A 14,978-nucleotide genomic window follows, 5' to 3' on the forward strand; every position below is an offset into this window, starting at 1 on the left:
CCAAAACATATTTCACTAGCCCCTGTGCAAAATGACAAGCCAAACTGATTACTTCTAACTTGCTGCTGCAGAAGCCAGAGTCTGAATTTATGAGAAGCCAGTCACTTTGGAATAAAGACAGGAAAGGGACTTGTTAATTTTGTGTGGTAGTTTTAGGCTATGCCTTTAAAAGTGCTGGGGGAAATTTTCAACCCACCACTTTACAGCAAAGAAGGAGCCTACACACCAGGAGTTACTGCAGTAAGCTGCCCAAGCTCACACATTATAATGCCTGTGCCAGTGTAGCTTGCCTGGTCACCTGTACCTTAAGCTGTTAGCCTTGCTGTTCACAAGTTCATAGATTTTTGTTTCATTTGGGGTTTTTCTAGCCACCTAGATTTGTAACGAACCACAAAGCTAAGGAGAACCAGGAAAAGAAAGCACAAAATGTTACCTGAAGGCCCTCTATGGCTAATCTAAGCATGCTTGGTGTGAGCTTGGAAGCTTGCTTGAAGGTGAAGTTGCTCCAGTCTATAATCAAAACAAATCCATTCACTTGAAGCTCAGGATCTTCTATCATGGCTTCTAAGGAGAGGAGTATGGCACGGAGAATATCCACCAGCGTGTACCTGCGAACATTGAGGGGAGATTTGGTTAGCAAAGGACCAACAACCACAGATGTGGTGAAGTTCTCAGTGTTCTTGCTTTGTCCTGCTTGCCACAAGTTTAATTCAAAGGAGGGCAATAAAGCTGAGGAGGGGTTTGGAGCACAAGCCCTGTGAGGAAAGGCTGAGGGAGCTGGGGTTGCTTAGCCTGGAGAAGAGGAGGTTCAGGGGAGACGTTATTGCTCTCTACAACTACCTGAAGGGAGGTTGTAGACAGATGGGGGTTGGTCTTTTCTGCCAGACAACCAGCATCAGAACAAGAGGACACAGTCTCAAGCTGTGCCAGGGGAGACTCAGGCTGGATATCAGAAAGAAATTCTTCACAGAAAGAGAGATTGGCCACTGGAATGTGCTGCCCAGGGAGGTGGTGGAATCACCATCACTAGAGGTGTTTAGGAGGAGACTGGATGAGCCACTTGGTGCCATGGTTTAGTTGATTTGATGGTGTCGGGTGATAGGTTGGACATGATGATCTCAAAAGTCTTTTCCAACCTGGTTAATTCTATTCTATTGGCAAACACTAATACAGAAGCCTGATTGCTCAAGGAATTGGAAAGCAGAAAGTAACTCACATTATGGCTTTGAGATGTTCCTAGTTAAGAGCAATACCAACCTTTTAAGTGCTACTTAACCACCTTCAGAGCACTGAGTACTTTGTATATCCAAATTATGTGGTTTCAGAAGTTTGAAACGTGGCATTCATTGTTGATGGCATTTTCTGTGTTAAATGTGGGGTTACAAAGGTGTCATGTACAATATGCAATTATGTGTTGTGTTTTACATACATGCACCTAAGCTTTTCTTAGCTCAATGATCTTGTTAAAGACATAATTTCGTATTACCCAAGCACTGCTGAGTATAATCTTTCTTTTTTGAAGCTAAAGCACCTAATACAGCAGCTGAATAGCTTAAATATATACAGCAATGCCATCTTTAGACTGCCACATAATGAGGTTATTAATCAAACTGCAGTTTACACCATTGGGTCTTAAAAAGGCAAACCACATGAACTACCTGGAATTTTTTAAGAGATATGAAAGTAGTAGTTGAAGTTTTAACTTTTCCCAGGCTAACTAGAGATCTAAGAATCTTTTTTTAGAAGTAAGATGAATAGTTACTAAAATGGCTGTAAATTTGTCAGGCTGCACCACAGTAGAACAAGAGGACAGAGTCTCAAGCTGTGCCAGGGGAGGTTTAGGCTGGCTGTTAGGAAGAAGTTCTTCACAGAAAGAGAGGTTGGCCATTGGAAAGGGCTGCCCAGGGAGGTGGTGGAGTCACCATCACTGGAGGTGTTTAGGAAGAGATTGGATGGGGTGCTTGGTGCCATGGTTTAGTTGATAAGATAGTGTTGGAGGATAGGTTGGAGTCAATGATCTCAAAGGTCTTTTCCAACCTGGTTAATTCTATTCTATTCTATTCTATTCTATTCCATTCCATTCCATTCCATTCCATTCCATTCCATTCCATTAGATATGGCATTAGAAAGGTAAACCAGAAAATATCAGATAAGAAAATACTCCAGGGATAAAAGAAAGTTAAATTTTCAGTGTTTGTCCAGACATTTAATTTTTTTTTAATAAGGCTGTTTAAAATGTCTCCCATGATGGCACTGCTAATCTACAGCTACCTGGAGGGAGGTTGTAGCCAGGAGGGGGTTGGTCTCTTCTCCCAGGCAACCAGCACCAGAACACGAGGACACAGTCTCAAGCTGTGCCAGGGGAAGTTTAGTCTCGAGGTGAGGAGAAAGTTCTTCACAGAGAGAGTTGTTACCCACTGGAATGTGCTGCCCAGGGAGGTGGTGGAGTCCCCATCCCTGGAGGTGTTCAAGAGGGGAATGGATGTGGCACTTGGTGCCATGGTTTAGTAGTCATGAGGTGTTGGGTGACAGGTTGGAGTTGATGATCTCTGTGGTCTTTTCCAACCTTATTGATTCTATGATCAGACACAAGTTCTCAAAATTATGAGTACCCAGAGAAATGTGCACTTTGCTGCATAAGCAGCAAAGACTATGTGAACCTATTTAGAAATTACATTGAATTACACTGAATTCAGGGCAATTTGCTCGCTTTAATACAGTGAGAACACTGCTCCATTGTGCACACAACTGTATTTTGAAAGTATCTGCAAAAAGAAATAACACAGATGAAATTCATCTGTTCTGGCTGACTCCTCACATCTTTGCATTGTAATTTTATCTCTTTTTTTTAGCCAACTAAAAATCAGTGAACTTCACAACTATGCATCCCTAGGAAAGGGAGTAGGAAAAGGCCTTTCTTAATGTCAGCCTAACACAACAGAACAAGAAAAAGTGTGTTTTGCCCAGAAAACATGAGGGCAAACATTGTTTCACACTATTCTTCTCTTTGTTTTGGAGATTGTTCTTTGGATTTGAATTTGGTTTGATTGACTATAATAAAAGTTTTCATATTCTGCCCTCTCCTTTTCACTCTTTGACCCAAAACTTTTTATCTAAGGCTCTATTTTTCTGAGATCTAAGGTTTACAGGGAGTTTGGCTTGCACTCACTTTTGTGTTCAGCTTCTTTTTTTTTTTTGCAACTGGGAAATGGCACAAGAAAAATTCTTCTCTGTAATTTCCCTGTGGAAATCCTCAAAATGCCAAAATTCACTAATTCCTTTGGGCAGGGAAAAAAACCAAAGAGACTGTTTCTGTAAATGGAATTCTGTCCAGGGATGGGGGGAAAGGACATGCCTTGAAACCTTTTTTGAAGGAAAACCTGGATCTTTAAAACCATTAGCACAATTTGCTCATCAAAGAACTGTTAGCCAGCCCTTGGGCATGGCACAGCTGATGTTCCCCTTTGCCCCAGGCACAGCATCTCCTCCAAGCCCAACTGCTGGACACCTGGGGAAAATGCCACCATGGGTGCTGAGGCCTCTGACTGAAAAACAAACACACACACACCCCTAGGGCCACAGTGCAAAGAGTGACCTGAGGAAAAATGAAATCATTCATCAGTCCCAGATGAGGTTCTGTATGTGTAACGGGATGCGTAGGGAGCGTTTGGCAGCATGAAGACCATCGACAGTTATATTGGCACAAAAAAGCCTTAGTTTGCCTGGTGTATCTGCAGGCTCATTTATCTATGCAGCACAACACTGGAGCACGGACAGTGGAGGGCACCTAATCCACATGGGAACCAAAAATCCCCTGTACAACATGCATTTTGTACAACTGCCAGCATCAGGATTAAAACGTGCTTAGCCTGAGGGAAAGAGCCTTACAGAGCCCTGTTCAGGGTTGAGGCTGGGCTCAATGTTGTCAACTGCTTTCAAAGCCCTGCTTATCTTCACAAAGTGGTGGAGGTCTCAGAAATACTTTTTTTTTCATTAAATTGGGTGAAGATACAAGCTGTAAGAAGCCTTCCCCAAGAAAAACATTGCACTGGGAAGGAAATTACATCAGGTGAGACATTTGGAAAGCAGCTAATGCCACAGTCTGAGGAAGATCACTAGCAGAGCTCATATAAGAAACACACACTAGAAATACTCAGATCTTAAAAATCAGCCTCAATCCCATTTGACATTCATGCTGCCTCATTCAGAGGATCTCATTCTCCAGAGAAGAGTTCATGAAGCAGAAAGCTGCTGCAAGCACCCTACATCTGTTCTAAGAGCAATGAGGCTGGTGAGAGGCCTCGAGCACAAGCCCTACGAAGAGGGGCTGAAGGAGCTGGGGTTGTTTAGCCTGGAGAAGAGGAGGCTCTGGGGAGACCTTGTTACTCTCTGCAGCTACCTGGAGGGAGGTTGTAGCCAGGTGGGGGTTAGTCTCTTCTCCCAGGCAACCAGCACCAGAACAAGAGGACACAGTCTCAGGCTGCACCAGGGAAAGTTTAGGCTTGGGGTGAGGAGAAAGTTCTTGACAGAAAGAGTGATTGGCCATTGGAATGTGCTGCCCAGGGAGGTGGTGGAGTTCCCATCCCTGGAGGTGCTCAAAAAAGGATTGGACATGGCACTTGAAGCCATGGTTTAGTTAGTCATGAGGTGTTAGGTAATAGGTTGGACTTGATGATCTTTGAGATCTTTTCCAACCTTATTGATTCTATGATTCTATGATTCTATGAAGAAGGGTCCCAAGTTCCTAAGTAGATCTCTAATGTCCTCCTTAGAGAGTTCAAGAAGCCAACCTACACCTGGGATTAACAGCTCCCCAGTGGCACAAGGCTGCTAGAAATCTGGTACATTGCACTTAAAGATTCTTTGTTTATGAGGCCAATCAAGCCTGGCCATGCAATATTTTTGTATCTACCTACATGACAAATATATACAACACAAATATACCTAATTTTGTCCTGGATTTATTCTAATCAGAGGGAAAGCCACCAGGAACCAATGAGACTGGGACTTCAGCCACCACAGAGAGTAAACAGTGGTTGCAGGGCTGAGTCTCCGTAAGTCCATGATGTACTCACCATCACCATAACTCCTGTTGCAGGTTTGCTCCATGTAAGAAGCACAGTCCATAATAATGACAATATTGTAGACTTACTTATAGAAGAAGACAAAATGTTGTCCTCCTGGTGAAAATAAGTTGTGAAGAACACAAGTCTAGCTAAAAGCAAGCAAGAACACTTTACACCAGAGGAAGGTACCTGAAGTAGTCTTAAGTCTAAAAAGCCACATCTGGACAGAGTATGCAAGGACATCTCATTACCAGCCAAGCTTCCTGCCCCACATACCCTTCAGGGCAATCAGTTGAATAGGAGCTATTCTTCATCCTGTAATGGACACCTCCTCTTGCTATTGATTCCTTACTGAGGCACAGCACAGAAAACCAAAGAAAGACAAATCTATTAGTGGATATTTAAAGCAGCTTTTACTGTGGACATATGCTGAGGCAAGCCAAAAATGTACACTTGGTGTGATAGATGAACTCGTAGGTGGTGCAAATGGCAAGTTGAGTACTGAAAGTATCAGCTGAACAGCCCAAGCAAATGAAACATGATTAAAGAAACTACACTGAAGCTTTCACACTGCACAGAGCTATTTGCATAAAGACTCATTTTCAATCCACTCCAGACCCATGTTGTCCAACATTTCACCTCACTGCTACTACTGCTCATTTTAGCTCCAGGATGCACAGGCTCTGCCATAAAATATGCTCCATCCTTGGCTAGACTTTAGGGAAATTAAAATCCTACATGAAAAGAAGGTGGGAAATACTACTCTGGATTGTGTTGCTGAAACTTTTATTACACATTGATATTAATTCCTACATAAGTATAGAAATCTAACCAAGGAAAAGTGAGAAAAACAGGATAAACTGGCAAGTGTGAAATAAATTTGCTCCAAGATGGGATTGACGAGGGAGAGGGAGAGGGAGAGGGAGAGGGAGAGGGAGAGGGAGAGGGAGAGGGAGAGGGAGAGGGAGAGGGAGAGGGAGAGGGAGAGGGAGAGGGAGAGGGAGAGGGAGAGGGAGAGGGAGAGGGAGAGGGAGAGGGAGAGGGAGAGGGAGAGGGAGAGGGAGAGGGAGAGGGAGAGGGAGAGGGTTAACATACTAGCCTTTCATTTTAAGAGACCATGGTGTTCAGTCTGAGGGAAAGATGGTATTGCTTTATTCTTACCAATCTGTGGTAAGTAACCTTGTGTGTTTTAGGGGACCACAAGCTGCCCATTTTGCCCTAGCCTCAGTTTACAATGACTCCTCCAGTGCTGTCAGGTATATCAGAATGTGCTGGGCCTGATTTGCTGCAGTGTATTTTCTGCAGTAGCCTCCAGTTAGGCAGACATAAGCCTGCCTTTTTATTTATGGCTAAATTCAGTTGTTTTAACAGACTCTTATGGGATATAAGGTAGCAAGCAAGGAATTACTAATTGCTAGGATAATTGAGAACTCATGGTTAATTTAAATGTGTTTAATGCCCTCTATTTATAGAGCCATGCTTAATTCAATGGAGAGCTTAGACAACTTTCTTAGCCCAGTTTTTAATGTGAACAACAAATGCTGGAAATGTAGTATCACATTAACATTTACATGTAATCTATTCACATTCTACTACTTTCTGTTCAAGATCTGTGGAAGATTTTCAAGCTACAGTCTAAAACTACCACAGCAATGCACTCTTAATGCGCTTTTTCTGTGTGAGCCCCAGTTTCAGTTCAAAGAAGGTGGGGACTGGTGTGCAGACACACTCTGCTGCTTCGTGAAATTTTTCATTCAGGTTGACTTTAAAGCAATGAGGCTGGGAAGGCTTGACAAGTTAATAGCCACACTGACAGGGATACGCTTCGGGATGGCTACCATTTCTACCCTTTCTAAGGCAATACCTCACCGAGGGCTTGATTTGTCAAGAGCAGAAGGGTTCAAACAATTAACTGAGCATCCTACTACCTGTAATTTAACAGTGGCAGCAATTTCCCCTTTGCAGAATACTTCTTTAAGAATCTTTTAAAAATTTTTCTATGATTCAAAGTGTTTCCAGAGATTTCTGGGGAAAACAATCTGGCAGACACTGCTATCAACTCTTGGAAGCCCTTCACTGTAATTTTTCACTTTTACCTCTTGGTTATGCGGTCTATAAATCCTTTTCTTTCCCAGAGGCCATTGTAATACCCAGCAGGCCAACAGAAAGCAAAGAGACAGGAAGAATGCAGGGTACAGACGTCTCATGTCAAATCCAGCTGTGTCAGCTCTTTTCAGTATTTGATGCTCTTGATGATGGGTGGCATCCACCGTATCATCTGTTTAACCAGATTCTGGTTCCAGTTGATTCACTTTTGTACTGAGCAACAGATAATCTGATTTGGCAGAGTTGCCCTTCTATCTCTATTGCTTATTTGTCATCCCCCCGATAATATCAAGGGATTTCAAGTTATTCTGAGAATTAAAACTGAGTGGCATGAGTCTGCCTCTCAGGGTGCAAGTTGTTAACTAGAAGGGATAAATGGTAGGTCTTCTCTGCTTAAATTTAAGGCACATGTCTCCTGACAGTCTCAAACACATAAGGAATGCACAATCTGTATTTTAAGCTCATCACCATTTCGGACAAGTCAAGGCATCTATCAAATGAGCTCTTGAGCCACTGTGGTTTATAAGAGAAAGCTGGTCATGTCTCTGAGCCATCATCCCATGTCTAACCTACTGTTCTGGCTTAATATTTATAGAATTTCAGTGAAATGAGTCTTCAAGGAGTACCTAGAAATGATGCTTCAGACCTGCTTGGTTTGTCAAATTCAAATGCTGAAGAGACAAGGGATAAAAACTTCTCTTAACAGCTATTCTGCTTAAATAGTGGCAGCATGCCCTGGGAAGCCTTGTGCTAAAATCAAGAAGTCCCACCACTGTTACAAAAATGCATAGAAAAAATGAGAAACTACTTCAGATACTTTACCAAATTATCTTTTAGATTCAGATTCAATACCACCCATCACTCCCTGTGTTAGCCCAGTGTCTAACAGTCACAGATGGAGATTCAGATGGTCTAAATTTTACACAGGCATTGATCAAAAAGATCCCTAGCAAAACCACTCACAGGCTAAACACAAGGGAAAGCAGGAAGATATGGATACCTGGGGGAAAGCTAGAAAACAATAAACCAGCTTCAGTCACCAGGAGAAAATTGGGGGGGAGGGTGAAACAACAGTGTTTGCACTGGTAAATAATTATTATTTAAAAGATATTGCTTCCAAACAGAAATTGACTGTTCACCAGGTATTTTCATATTGCCAATATGTTATTATTGTTAGCATTGCTATATTGTTAGCGTTTGTTTAGTCACATTGTCTCTATCGGAGCTTGAAAAGTACCCTGCCAACTTGCCCGTGTTTAATGGTGACACAAGGAGCACACCAGCCTCCTGATAGCTACAGAATTTACACTTCCATTTCATGGGAGGAAAAGGAAAGTTTCCAGCACTTCTGCACAGGAAAGCAGAGTTTTGAAAGCAAAGCAGTGGACTCCATCTTTGCCCTGCTTTAAATCATCTGATGCAACAGCAGAGCAGCGGAGCTCACGGCAACGAGGGCAGTGGATTTCCTCATTCCCTGAGGACAGTGGGAGCTGACTGGGTCACTGTGACACAGATAGAAACCAGGTATCACTGTACTCTTCTACTGCACTTTTCTATTGCACTTTCTAATGAAAAAAAAAAAAAAAAAAAAAGAAAAGAAAAGCATCTGAAATAATCACTGCCAGGAAAGATTTCAAATAAATAGCATTACAATGGTCTGATTCTCCTAGGGAATTTATGTACAGGTGCCACAAAGCATCCAGATGAGCATGCACGATGACAACAGATCCCTTGTCACTCAGAGTTGAAGTTAATTGCACCATTAACTGGAAAGAAAAATTAATGATTAAAATAATAAAAAACCCCACCAAACCTGAGCAGCTGGACACACTGAGAAAAAGGGAATCTTCAAATGCACATACACACCTACAAGCCAAAGGTAGTTCTGAATCAACAATCTGGAAGCTACTAGGGAGGGCTGATCCTTTCCCCAGTGCTATCCAGCATGCCACCCATCTTCACTTTCCCCTTCGTAGAAACAAGCCCAAGAGTTAGGCAGGGTCCCATTGAGAAGCTGCTGGGCTGTTCAATGCATTCTCCTTCATCTTTCCTTGTTTTGTTTGTTTGTTTTAAATGCATGTCTGATTTAGTTGCTCAGATGGTAGGACATCTGGTACAGTTTTCAGGCCCTGGATTAATTTAATGATTTAACATGTAGTACACAGGCTTGTTTTACCATAGGACTCTTGTGCCTCCCACGCTTGTCTTTTTAATTGGAACTATGCAAATCATAGGCTGCTGGTGCTCTATAAATCATCTATAGTATGTCTGCTATTCATTTAAAGAACAAATTGGAACTTTTTGTTTCTAATTGTTACATGCTGGCCACTATAAGTCATACACACATGATAAATCTGCAGGCTTGCTGTGCTCTATTAACTTACTTTATGAAGCATATGAAGAGGCCCTAACAAGACAAGAGTACAAAAAGCAATCCTCCCAGTGTTGCTGTAAGAGGACTGGTTTCCATACTGTAAGATCTCAAGTCAGTTAAGATAAGTCTGAGACATATTATGTAGGAGCTCTACCATACATTCCATACACAATGCCCCCCAGGTTCGGCTGCTGAATATCAGACAATGTAAGACAACAAATTAATTAGAAAACAGAGTGACCTAGCTCCATTCCCAGATCTGCCACAGACCTGTCATGTGCCTTGGAGCAAGCCACTCCCCACAGCTGGGCTTCAGCTCTCTCCCCTTTGTCTGAGTGGTCTGACAACAAATCCCATGCCCTGGAGCAGAGGCAGCGCTGAAGAGCAATAGGGACCCAACTGCAAAGACAGCTATTGGGTACCCCTGTCAACCCCAGTCACTTCCCTATTATATCAGCAATACTAACTTTACCAGTAGGGCTTAGTTTTAAAGATCAGCACAAATTTGCTGTTGTGTCAGCTGATCTCATCAAGTTTAAATCTCAGCACATGTGAAATTCAAGAAGAAAAGAAGCCTATTCTTTTCACATGGCAGTTACAGTTTTAAATGCTACTTCATCTCCAAATTTGAGTTCTTGATGGTTTTGTTTCTTTCATCCAGGAACTAATCTTCTGAGAAGCATCACATAAAGCTTTGGGTTTGGGGTTTTTTTTTTTCATTAATTAGAAATAACACATCAAGTAAGCCACACTAACCTTTAACAAGAGAACTTCCTCAGGGTAGATGCATGTGTTAATAAAAGGCCTAAACTTGTTTGTTTGTTTGTTTTGCTAATTTTTCATTCAAGGATTTTTAAGAGTTTATGGAGCTGCTTTTAAAATGAAAAGTTGACCTGGTTCTTATATGGGAAACGAAGCACATGCAGAGTCCTTAGCCTCATCACCACTGCTTCTTCACTCAGCTGCCTTGGCTCCATCTGCCAGAAAACTGACCAGGAAAAGGATGCCAGCCCCAGCTCTCCATATGTTCACCCAAACTCTCTACTTGCTACCTTGGTTGTGGGCAGTTTTGATTTGTACCATGTCAGATTTCTCCCAGTCTGGGGGCATGATCCATGGGTTAGCAAGGGCCAGGAAACTACCCCCATAGGCAGTGTGGATGTGGCTACCCTGTCTGGAGAGAAGCAAAACCATGGTGGGCCAGCAGCTCTTGGGGCAGAGACCCATCCCCAACTGTAACATCGACTGCTGCAGAGCTGTGGGCTCACCCTGCAATGGCTGTCAACACAGCCTGCATGAGGACATCTACACAAACACTTAAAGGGCAGGCTTAAGTACGACACTCCCCCATATTTCATCCTTTCTATCCACACTGATAGCTGTTCCGTGTCCTCTTGTTTCCAAATACCTGAGCTTGGGACATGTGCAATGAGCACTCAGCACTGCCACTACCCAGCTGCACAAAAGAGTCTGTGGGTTCCTGTGAAGGCAACTGGCAAGATTTTAAGTTTTCTCACTAAGAAGTGCTTCACATCCTAAGCCTGCTCTCAGGTTGGGAAACCAGATAAATGACTGCAGTGCTCACGGGAGCAGGCTTCAGAACTCACTCTTTAATGGATTCATTCATTTGCATGTACTGCAAATCAAGCATTTTTCTGTGGCTGTAATTTTAGACTGCAGGAAAAAATGGACATGACACCAAATGAGGTATGCAGAAAAATCAAATAATGCCACATAGTATCAAGCCTACTGCTAAAAGAAAGGACCTTGATGGCAGACAGCTCTTGGGTCAGCCTGCTAAGTCATCTTCTGCCTAGAGTAGCTCCCAAAAGGAACAGAGATTGTTCTAAGGACTGCACTAGCCTCCTTCAATGTGCCACCAAAGCTTTGTGTGCTTGGATCTTCCTATGCAGAGATTGACACTTAGAGCAGCATAACTGGGGAAGCAAAGTGGTTGCTGCAACTTCCATCATGGCATTTTCAGGTAGCTCACTCAGGAAGAGAGTTCTTTACCTAAAGGAAAGGATCTGAAACCTCAGCTTCCTGCTCAGGCAAACTTTTCAGCTCAAAAGCCATGATGGATATTCCTGTTTTGCACACAGAATCTCCCACTTTCTCCTATGGCACCTGAGCAACCCTGTGTGAGCTGAAGCAGAAAGACCAGCAGACAGATTGTCAAAAGCCTTTGTCAGGAGGGTGAGGACATCATCCACCACGCCAGCTCACTTTGGCTAAACAGAAGCAGAAGGGCTCACATCTGCCAGATGAAAAGAGCAACCAAGGTAGTTTCTATTTCTCTTTTGAAATCCATAGCCTAAAGAATGAGAAGGTTGAAAAGGCCCTAAGGCACAAAACACACTGCTTCTTCCTCTTCTCCCTCTGCCTCCCAGCCTGCTGCCCAGCCCTCCGTGGGCAGAGCCGGGTGTGTCCCTGCTGCCCACCCACCCGCTCTGCTCTGGCACAGCTTTTCCTTTGCGTTGCCCGGGAAAAGAAAGGGTTAAGGAGGGCGGGTGGCTCTGCATTTACCTGCTCTGGTCCCAGTTGGCAGCAAAAAGGACGAGGATCTTCCTGCCGTAGTGGTCCAGGTTGGCCAGCCCGCCGGGGAAGCCATCCTTCAGTGCCTGCTTGATGCCCGGGTCGGTGGCCTTGAAGCTCTTGAACATGTCCAGGTTCTGCTGGCGATACTCGAAGTACTGCGCCAGGAGGCGAAACGCTTCGAAGTGCTGAAACTTCCTGGCCCGCAGGAACCGCAGGATGAAGGCATCGTCGGTGCGGAGAAAGCCGATGTCCGGCCGGGTGATCACCATGTCCCGCACCTCCTGGATGTCCTGGTGCAAGGTGTCTGGGTTCTCGTTCAGCTCCAGCCGGGCTTTCTCCAGAGTCTCCGGGGAGAGACCTGCCTGCAAGTGAGTCATGGCGCTGCCCTCCTCCTCCTGCTCCCTGCTTCTGCCGCCTGCGCTCCTCAGCAGCCCCAGCGCTTGCCCCCCAGAGGCGGGGTGCCCCGGCTCGGATGCCCGCTGCTCCCCCGCCCCGCCGGGCCTCGCCCCGCCGCTCGTCGGCTCCGCCGCCGCTGCCAGTCCGGCCGCCGAGAAGCGAGCGGCTGCCAGGCAGCCAGGTCCCGGGGGAGGGGGACTGGCACCGAGACTACCCCCGGGCTGCTGGCGGAGCCGCGTTATCTCTCTGACATAGAGCCCTCCCTGCCGCGGGCTCCGACGCGCCGCAGCATCCCCGCAGCCGGTCCGCGGAGGCGATGAAACCCGCCGGGGATGGGGCTGCGGGCTGCTGGCTGCCGCTCGCCCGCCGATGCCGGTGCGGATCTCAAGCCGGGCTGCCGCGGCAGCGAGGGGCAGGGCGAGGGGTGCCTGGGGGCGCGCCCCCGGCCCGAGGCTGGCAGAGTGGCTGCTCTCCCCGGAGCAGCACCATTTACGTAAGATCAGCGGTCGCCCTGCTTCAGAAGCTTCTCCTGGGTTTCAGGGTGGAGGGGAAATCGCAAAAAAAGAAAAAAACAACAACGAACTAAAAAAAAATGTTAAAATTTAAAATAACCAGCAAGGAAGTGGGGGGCGATTCCCAAGTACTTCGCCGGCACTGGCACCGAAGAGCCTTCCTCTCGCCGGAAAGACAGCCGGAGCCTCGGCCTTGAGGATGCTCGGCTCCCTCCTGCCCGCGGCTCCCTCCTCCGCTCCCCGCCCCGGCTCCCAGATGGCACCAGCCGGCGCGGGGCTGCCTGCTGCGCGGCCCCGCCTTGCGCACACGCACACGCACAGAGGCGCGCCCCCGCCCAGGCGCGCCCCAGCACCTGCTCTACCGCCGCAGCTGCTGAACCCGCGGCTTCGGAGCCGCCCTACGCGAGAGGTCGAGAAGGTGCGGAGGCAGCGCGGGTGCGGTCGTGCCTCGCTCTCTCCCGAGCACCGCCGGGGCGAGCGGAGCGTTGCGCCGCACCGCACCGGGGCTGCACCGAGCAAGATGGTGGTTGCCCGGTGGCAGGGGGTGGTTGCCGAAGTGGCTACGAGGACCCCTGTGTAAGCCCCCCGCCTAGGATTCGTACATCTCGGGGGCGAGGCAGTGTCAAGACGCTGTTGGTCGAGCGCTGGCTTTACTTGGCACTGCTCGCCCTCGGCCGAATTTCTTCACCTGAAACGCTGGGAGCTTACCAAGCTGGGAATCAAACAAAGCAGCCCTCTTTTTTCCTTTTCCTTTTCTTTACTTTTTTTTTTTTCTTTCATATTGGCGGCAGCGTGTCTTAAGTTGCATTGTGTTGCAAAGGGCAAGTATACCTTGCTTCTGTATATTGGGTCTTTGGGTGAAGAAAGATGCAAGAAAGTTTCACGCTGCAGTCAGCTTTCAGGAGAAGTTTCCACTGAAGCACATTTGACCTTTTGTCTGAGGGGCTGGACCTTTCCGATGCGCGACAGATACATCAAACATAGGAAAGCCCTCCTCCTCCTCCTTCGAAGAGGAGGCACGGCGCTTGGGCACTGCATTGGGCTGCTCTCCCCAGAAGACACAGCAAGAGCACACAGACTGAATTATTGAAAAGGCACTGAGCTCACTGATCCGTGTAGAGAGTGTATGTGGGGAGTGCACCACTGTGAGTGCTCTGTGTATTCTCAGGCAAATAAAGATACTCATTAAAACATTTAAATGATACCTTGCATTTTCTGCAGGCCATTATCAAATGAAACCGACAACTTCGGCAGCAGGAGGGAGCCCTCAGCAACGAGCGTGTTCTGAGCATGAGTCTATGCCACGAGCAGTAGTTAGGTAGCAAAATCATTCCTCTGGGGGATAAAGGGCATTTTATTTCTTCTTTTACAGGGGACTTAAAAGGTTTTTTCAGGGTTTTGTAGTTCTCCCTGAGATCCGTTCTTTGTGCCAAGTAAGAATCAAGTTTTACCTCTTTCTCCACAGCTGCTTAATCTGCAGGCTGGAAGCCAAACAGAAGCACCAGTCCTTACTAGGTTGGGTGCCAGCCTTCTGGTGGCCCAGCTGAAGGCAGAAACTGTTGAAAGGATCAGTCTGGTAGCGCCCAGTCATTGTGACCCAGCTTTATGCCATCTGAATTTCACAATGTTCTTTTAGATGCCTCACAAGAGAGAAAGATACTCGGTCTACCTAAGGACTGAATCACTCTTTAGCATTGCTTATTTCTCTTTGTCTGACAAAATGTCTTTAAACTAACCTCCCTTAGCTAGATATGATTCATCTGTGTTGATAACTTTTTCTTTGAGCAGTTGTTACTGCAGAAATCGAGTCAAAGTTATTGAGTCACCATTCCTGGAGGTATTGAAAGGACATGCAGATGTGGCACTTAGGAACATGGTTTAGTGGTGGACTGGGCAGTGCTAGATTAATGATTTGACTTGATCTTAAAGGGTTTTTCCAATCTAAATGATTCTATAATTCTATGACATCAACTGTGTTTTGTGTAT

At 45.8% G+C, this 14,978-nt stretch overlaps 1 protein-coding gene across 1 annotated transcript in view; it reads right to left on the minus strand.

Annotated features, from left to right (window-relative positions):
• The window catches only part of CLVS2 (clavesin 2), a 56,922-nt gene extending 43,517 nt beyond the window's left edge, over window positions 1-13,405 (minus strand). The window contains exons 1-2 of the mRNA XM_009909528.2: window positions 12,073-13,405; window positions 434-608 (exon numbers count right to left, since the gene is read on the minus strand). Of these exons, the coding sequence (XP_009907830.1) occupies window positions 434-608; window positions 12,073-12,461 (564 nt within the window). The 5' untranslated portion in view covers window positions 12,462-13,405. The remainder of the gene's footprint in view (window positions 1-433; window positions 609-12,072) is intronic.
• Between the last annotated feature and the right edge of the window lie 1,573 nt (window positions 13,406-14,978).

Source organism: Dryobates pubescens, chromosome 28, assembly GCF_014839835.1.
Source record: "Dryobates pubescens isolate bDryPub1 chromosome 28, bDryPub1.pri, whole genome shotgun sequence".
In the NCBI taxonomy this organism is placed as follows: Eukaryota; Metazoa; Chordata; class Aves; order Piciformes; family Picidae; genus Dryobates; species Dryobates pubescens.